The sequence below is a fragment of the Triticum dicoccoides genome, chromosome 6A, assembly GCF_002162155.2.
Source record: "Triticum dicoccoides isolate Atlit2015 ecotype Zavitan chromosome 6A, WEW_v2.0, whole genome shotgun sequence".
Classification (NCBI taxonomy): Eukaryota; Viridiplantae; Streptophyta; class Magnoliopsida; order Poales; family Poaceae; genus Triticum; species Triticum dicoccoides.
Window position 1 is genome coordinate 259960102 of NC_041390.1, and position 8333 is coordinate 259968434.

The following is an 8333-nucleotide window of genomic DNA, read 5'->3' on the forward strand; positions in this document are numbered from 1 at the left end:
TAGAAGGTGCGCGGGGGGCAGTGGAGGTCGACCAGCCACCACCGGCGCGTGGCAAGGCGAGGTGGACGGCGGGGTGGTTTGCCGCCAGCGTGAAGCGAGCCGTAGCGCTGGAGGTATGGGGTACGAAGGGAGGCAGGTGATCTTTTTTTTTCCAATGGCGAACCGCTTTTCACTTAGGGACGTGACTGCGGGTTGAATAAAAGAAATCACAGGGATTTTTCTGCAAAACAGCCGCGATGGTGAACCCGACGCAGTCAATCCGTGCTTTATTATTAGGGAAAAGATATGTGTTTCTCCGTGATGTTGTGATATGCTTGCCTTGTATGGATAATTAACGAACCGTCAAGGTTCCATATCGTTATTTTCTCTTCTTTCTTTTTCTCAAAAGGACAGAAGGTTCCCTCACGTGCATGTTTGCCGGGGGGAGTGATAGTATGGACACCAACAAGTGACGTTCAGCTTATTATTCCACAACAACAAAGGGAGAAGCTAAGTTGAAAAACTTACAAACAATTTTCTTTATTATAGAGCTAGCTTTCTTGAACGTTTTTGGCTTTTGTATGGAAAACGTGCACCCGAGGGAACCTTGTCGCGATTAGCTGCGCTCTTATTTTGTTTCGAGTCCGCTCAACAATATAAGCAGTTGCGCTGAGACCCCCAAGAGACCTTGCCGACGGCGACATTTCCAGCAAGCTGCAAAGGATCCGTTCCTCAAGCGCTCGCGTCAAGTGTGCGCACCGACAAGTTTCCAAAAAGTGTAGGAAACATACCATGCAAAAACTGAATCGAACAAGGGGAAACAACACATATTCATCAAACACAGATAGTTTATATTACATCAGATAACTTGCTGCGGTTCTAACTTAAGAGAAATATTGTCTTTTACATGGACTGTTGGCGGCAAGACAAGACGAGGCGTGCCGACTAGTCCCTACGCTGGCCTTCAACCCTCTTCACCTGGCTTACCTTATCAACGATGGGCTGGATGGCTTCTTCAATGGCCTTGGTGTCAGAATCCTTGACGACCTTGATGCTCCAGCTGTTGACGCGGCGGTCTGTCTTGTGCGCCGCGCAGGTTGCTATTGAGCTCCCTGCCGCTGCGAAGTCTTGCCGGCTGGTCCCTTGTCGGCAGTTTTACCACCTGAAGATGATGGACGTACTGGGTCATTAGAAGCAGTCTTGTGGAGGATGCGTTGCTTCCTTGGCGGAACAGGGGCTCTTCGTGTTCTTGCTCTTCGGTTGTCCCCTTGCCAGTGGAACTCCTGACAACTTCATCGCCTGCTCACCGGCAACCACATCTTTGTCAGCAAGATCTTCAGGCATCCATACTTCTTTGCCAGTTTCGGCCGCCAAATGACTAGAGACACCGGCCGCCGCAGCAAGCTGAGCTTTCTCTGCTCTGCTCACAATATAGGCGACCTCCTCGTCGGGGGTGTCGCGGATGAGATCTGTTTCTTCTCTGACAACTCTCTCCAAAAGGGTATCAAAGAATTCCTGCACGCCCTCTTTGGGCGGCTTCGCCCAGTCTCCAACTCCATGTGCATTGCACTATGGCATCATCGCAATGATTGCGGTCAAGGCCGAGTTGTTGCACATGGGGACGACGCTTGCCGGCAATTTGGTCTTGCCGTCTGACCTAAACAGCGTGTGGCATTGAGCATTGTGCTGCACGACCGTCAAATTGTTGTTCAATCCGGGGTGTAGCCTCATGACATCCGCAACATTCTTGTATTCCCAAGCCGGCTGTTTCTTGTTCTGCAGGGGGGCGATTCGGCGGCGAAGGAAGTCTGCACAACTACTTCAATGGCTAGCTTGGCAAAACTGAGACGGTGGATCTTGGTGATGGCGATCGCGAGCTTCTGGTCATCCTTGTCATGGCCGCTCCAATCTTTGCCGCGAACTGGTTTGGTCTGCCGGGGCAAACAAAAATGGGGGAAATCATCGTCCTTGATCCAGCACCACTCACCCCGCCATTCTTCCCATTTCTTATGTCCTGCTCCTTCAAGATATATATCCTTGGTCCCAGGCCCAGGAATCCAAGTGATGGAGCCAGAAAGGGCATCTCCAGATTCGATATGTATGCATGATGTCATTGAAGAAATCAGAAAAAGGGGGACAGAGCCCGCAGTAGAAATAAGCAACAAAGAAGCAATATTTGATCGTGTTCCTCTTGGTGGAGCCAGGAAGAACATGCGGGGCGGAGTGAGCTCTCATCTCTCTCCCCCACATGTAGGCGTACCGTTCAACAAGATCACTCTTGTCCAGAACTAGGTCGAAGACGACGTGCTGCTTCCGCCATGCCTCCGCGTCCGTACTGAGGATCTTCTCCACCTTGTCCTTGCTTGCTTTCAGTGCCATGGCTGTTCTGGAAGTAAGGATTGAGGAGGAGTGGGAGTGTGGAGCAGTGGATGGATGCAGAGTGCTTTGTTCTGAGGGCGTAAGGAAGAAGACGATGGCAACTGCTAGATTGGAAAGAGGGAAGGTAAATGAGGAGCCCCTGCGGATTCCTTTTTACGGGGAAGAAGCGGGGCTGGCTCTTTACGATCCGACGTGGATGTGCTACGGTCCGACGTGGATGTGCTTTTGCAGGCACATTACCGCAGCAGCCGTTTTCATCCACCTCTCCCACGTTCTGCATTTAATGTGCGTTGTGGGAGGCGCGGTAAAAAAGATTATGATAGATTGTAGCAGTTATTCTCTGCACGCGTGCCTGTGCATTGTTTGGGAGTTATTCTCTGCACGCGTGCCTGTGCATTGTTTGGGCCTAGCCCAACGACGCCTCGCATGCGTGTGTGGCCCTGGCCCGGGGGCTCTTGTCGGTGTATTAAGAATTGGGGTTTTAATACCCCGGACTCATGCACAGGCAGTAGTAGCCTTCCCGATGGCAAGGCTTGCCGGAGGATAACTAAAGCTAAAACTCAAGATCAGATTACAAGCATACAAAGGAGATCACCGAGTTAGAGATCAGAAATATTGAAGATACGGCTCGAGGACCCCGCAAGATCCTTGCCGGGGAGAAACCGACAAAGCTCCGAGCCCGGCAAGAATCCCACTACCTTGCCACCGCTCCACCTCATCGATCAGGCTGTCACTTGTCGATTAGGTGTTGAGTGGGCAGGTAGTTAGATGAGCTTTGTCTGGGCACGTGGCAGCTCGCCTCTGAAGATACAACTTTAGTGACACCCGTCCAAATGATGTGTCAAGGCAATAGAAGGTAGATGGGCGAACGACACAGAAGGAGAGACCAACCTTGCCGGGGAGCTCCATCCACAAGACACCTCACGGTGCATTTAATGCGTTTGTTCTAACCCGTCAGAGTTAGGTATTTGGCACCATAGCCACTATTTACAATGTTTATTTACCATTTTGCCACTATGGTGACCCCTTATAGTCTATAAAAGGAGGCCCAGGGCTACCTTGACAAAGGTCGAAACCCTGTCCATTTGCACACGTAGCAGCATTTTCTGAGCACCTTGCCGGACGTGCTCTCCTTCTAACTGGACATATACACATCCAATATACAAAGTAGGAGTAGGGTTTTACGCTTCACAGCGGCCCGAACCTGGGTAAACTTTGTGCGGGTTTCTGCTAATTCTGCTCTTTGTGCTCGAACCGCAAAGGGATCACCATGATCCCATTGATGGTCGTACGCACGACATGCCCCGACCACATTTTCGAGTCAACAACATCGACAAGTGCACAGGTGAGGCGCTGCCGTATATCCGATTGGTTGATTATCACATGGTGTGCGTGCGTGCCCTCTGGCGGCAACGGCTACGTCGTGATCCGACACCTTTCCTTGAACTTGGGTGGACTCGGCTCTAGCCTGGCTCACCATTATGCCTCAGGACAACATCAAGGACTGGATAGACCTCGAGACCTTCGTCGTCAGCAACTTCCAAGGTACCTACAACAAGCGTAGGAATTATTAGACCTAACTGATCCTCAGGAATACATCCAAGCTTATCCAAGGTGAAGAACTCCTTGAGGAATGTCCGGGACGGTGATGTCATGCCGCATTCTTCGCTGGCCTCAAGAGCAGGAACTCAATCACAAGATGGCATGTAAGGCTCCCTGGACAACTCGTGAGCTCTTCTACATCGCCAACAGCTACGCTACCGGCGAAGAAGTTGTCCGCAACAAGATGAAGTACGGCAAGGGCAAGAGCAAGGACCAATTTGAGTCCCCCAAGGCCAAGGGCAGCCGAGTCGTCTAGGAGTAATAACAACCGTAAGCGCGGGAGTGGACAAAGTGACATCTTGTCGTGGTCACTGACCGCACCTCAACGTCGTCCTCGGCGCAACAGTGCCACTTTTAGTGAGATGATGGACAGGACATGCCACTTCCACGCGTGACTGCAATCTCTTGAGGAATCTATCTGCAGGGTCCCCTTGGAAACAAAGGTGTTGCTGGTGGCTTGGGAAGATGAGTGGTCGTTGCTACTGGGGAGCGAGCAATCTACTGATGCTTGTGCAGCCACTACCCCAACTGGAGAGAACTCTGCTACCACTGCTGTTGTGCGCGTTGCCGCCCTTCCGATTGGTGGCATGGCTGCCTCTGGAGGGCACTCCATCTCTACTGCTGGAGGTTCCTCCGCTGCTGTTGTAGGTCGCACTCATTGGTTTGTATTAGGTGCCGATTTTCCTGCTTTCGTAGGCGTAGGCGTAGGCGTGGTCCTCTAGATCAGAGGAGGGACTGCAGTGGCGGTTGTGCTTGTCCTTGTTGAAGGTCTGACTAGGGCTGCCCTTCTCCAGGCATACAATGACAACCTGTTGGCTGCTGCTTGCTCCTTGGGTTCTTCAATATCTGTCTCAAATTCCTTCTTCTGCACAGAAAGCTTCTTGTCTAGGAGCTTGACAATCTATGGAAGGGAGGCCTTGGAGGTCGATGGTGGGATGCGACGAGGACCGGTATGTCTGATACCAAGTCATGTGCTAGGATTGATACTGGTCCTAAGACCGATGAACATGACACAGTGGGGCTCCGAGGTGCGAAGGTTGGCCGACCATAGTGTCGGGGATGATAGAGAGAGAAGGTTGGGGGCGGGGATTAGATCTTTACTATTTCATTTTCATCTATTCCAGAATCCTTGTGTGGCACATGGTGTCCCTTTAGGGAAGACTCGATTGATGCCTAAGAATAGAATTTCGAGTTCCCTAACAGAGATGATATCTTTATCTTTCTAGCTGAACCAAGTCACTTCCCTAACAAAAAGATATCCTTACTAATCTCACACGTAATAATATTAAAGGCATGATTGATTTGTCCTGTTTTTCCATACGTCATTGCAATTGCCCCTAGAGCTGCCAAAATTTACCCCAATGCCACCTGCAAGTGAAAAATAAGGTCCGAGTCTTCTTAGCTCGTCTCGTCCGAATGCCCCACGCCACTGCACTGAGAAACCATGCGTCACGACTCCCTGTCATTCTCGTGTCGTGACTCCCCGTCGTTCTCGCGTGGCGAGGGTAGCTGCCTGATGCTCCCAGCCTTAGGAAATTGCAAGTTCCTATTGAAGCTTGGCTTCCCCACTTCCGCCAGCCTTATGCCTCCCCGTTGTTCTCGTGTTACGAGGGCACCCGCTCGACGCTCGCGCCTCTTTTTTCGTCCGTTGTCACACAGTACTCCGAGCTGAGACAGACTCTTCCTCTCTGCCTTCGCTGACACATGACCCCTATTCTTTCTTCCTCGTCTGCTTTCCCCATGCAGGAAGTCTGCGGCTGCGTCCCGCATCAAGGTGTCGCAGTTCTCGGTGTTGTCATCGATGGCCAGCAGCAGCGCGCGAGACTCGTTGTTGACCGCAGGCTGAGGGAGCAAAGCGGGGCGGTGAGCTCGAGACCTGCTGTGCCCGTCACTGCCGCTGACGACGCACCGGGTCCGGCTGGCCACCAAGGTGTCCCCCAACCTATCCCGATACGTGTCATGGTCCTGAGCACATCAAACATCAAGCGTGATCAAACATCAAACATGAGCGGCTGGCCCAGCCTCGCCATGGAGCACGCGAGCTTGGCGGGTGGAGATGTAGCCTTTGTTGTCGTGGTCGAAGGCACAAAAGACCTTGAGCAGCTGCACCTAGTCAATGAGGAGCGGCGTGTGGGCCATCAGCAGGGCGTGCGCCAGCTTGTAAAACTTGACGGTCCCGCTGCCTTTCGCGCCAATGGGCAGCTGCAGTGCGTGAGACTCTTTGCCTGATGACCGTAGGCCGAGGGAGCAGAGCAGAGTGGCCAGCTCCAGACTGGTGCACGAAAGACAGGATCAGGGGTCCCACAACGGTGATCCATAGAAACAATCCACAATGACGCAAGTGTCATCGTTGGCGCGGAGGAGGAAGGAGGTGGCGAGTAGCATGTATGTGCTGGCGTAAAGCAGAGGCGCCGCTCTGCCGAGGCCAGGAGAAGGTTGCGGAGGAAGGCAGCCACCATTTTCTGAGTGGTAATCGATCAACACGAACAGTAGCATGACCTGGACCTGATTGCGTTTTTAGTTCTCGGTACGTTAAATTGGCATCGTATCTACATATATTATTCTCTTCTCTGCGTTCACACAATCAAATCAATGCAACCATCTTTATTCTTTTCATCCATTTTTTTCCAAACGGTAACAACATTTTCTGGAGGGACTGAAAAAATAGGTCTGTTACTGGAACTTCCGACCGAGAAAACACACTTTGGCCAATGGCCATATCTGTATGGAGAGAGAGATTAGCAGGGAAAAAGCATGATCTTAGGTGTGACCACATCAACAATTTCCATGTAAGCCTAAATATCAAGAAATGCATTGACTCCGCGTAGGGCAACCTGATGGTGCGAGAGCACATCTCGCTGGAAGGCAAATCAATGAACGTTTGCGCTCGAGAACTCTTGTAGGTTCTTTTATCTCTGCCACACCTGCAGAGACTAATTCTTGTGCCTTGCACGCAGTATATTCTTTTAGTACGAGGGTGCCGAGTTATCTTTTATCCCTTTGCATCGGGCATATTTGCTAGTTATCCCTGATGGACTAAGAGATGAGACCCACGCCTCTGACACCACTGAAGAACCACACTGATCGTTCAGTCTAACTGAATGCCCAGCCTATTGCTGTAGTCCGGACCAAGATCCAGTGCAATTTTTTCCTACTTAGAATTGACAGTAGATGCAACATTTTTTGTTCTGTCTAGAGGTTAATAATTTACACAAGGGCCTCCGCTTAAATCTTAATTCGACTAGTGAGTTCTTGAACAATATCTGGTACTGGATTTTTGCTTCTACTAATTATTCCTTCGTTTAAGGTGCAATTTGGAATCATTGCAAACTCCACATGTTTTGCTAGATTTATGCGATTATGTCTGTTTATTCGCACTGAATGATTTGGCTATCCCGATGAGATTAGTATCAAGTTGCTGGCAGGGCTTCAACACAATAGAAGTTGCTATCGTACTTCAGATCGATCATAGCCATTTGTTCAAGGATCATGCCTATTGCTTCATCTGTAGCTCAGAAAGATGATCATTCTTGTTTGCCATGCTCATGCAACACAAAATTGGGAGTTTACTAAAACAATATCCTTGTTTTTATTGGACAGTCTGTATCGCTGGCTTCTTCATCACCGCAGATAAAACCATCCTACGGAACGCAAGACAGAACACCATTGGGAGGATCGACAAGTCGACTTGATCCAGGACTGTACAGAACCGAGGCTGATGCGAATCGCGTCAAAACTCCCCTCTGTTCCATCCATGGATGGTGATGCACGACTGTACGGCGATTTTCAGTTTCAGGCTTATTTTGTACCTAACCTTGCAATGTAAAGACTAAAGAGAGTTGCTGCCTGCTAGGGCAGTGGACCCCGTTTGCTCCCAATTGGAAGTGGACTAAGAGATGGGATGCTTAGTTAAAACTGTTGTTGTGTTGTCAGTGTACTTCAGTTCTGTTCAGTTAAAACTAATAACTGAACCGAAATTTCAGTTCCAAAATAATTTGGTTCTTGATCTGCCAAAGAAAGGATATGTCAGCAATTTTGGAAGACCAAGTTGGCTGTTCGCTAGATATCTGGAGTGGCCGACCATATTCAAAAATAGTTTTGTCTCCCTAACCCATATTAGAAAAAAACACTAAGACATACTCTTGTCTCCCTAATCCATATTAGAAAAAACACTAATACATGCTCCCTCTGTTCCTAAATATAAGTCTTTTAAGAGATTTCAATAGAGACTACATACGCAGGAAAATAAGTGAATCTATACTAAAATACGTCTATACATTTGTATGTAGTTCATATTGAAATATTTAAAAAAACTTATATTTAAGAACAGAGGGAGTATTAGGAAAAATATCATGTGAACATATGGTGTCACC

General features: G+C 49.5%; 1 protein-coding gene across 1 annotated transcript in view; it reads left to right on the plus strand.

Annotated features, from left to right (window-relative positions):
* LOC119316749 (early nodulin-93-like) overlaps positions 1-7998 on the plus strand; it is a 20685-nt gene extending 12687 nt beyond the window's left edge. Inside the window, exon 4 of the mRNA XM_037591129.1 lies at positions 7561-7998. Coding sequence (XP_037447026.1) covers positions 7561-7652 — 92 coding nt within the window. The 3' untranslated portion in view covers positions 7653-7998. The remainder of the gene's footprint in view (positions 1-7560) is intronic.
* The last annotated feature ends 335 nt before the right edge of the window (positions 7999-8333 follow it).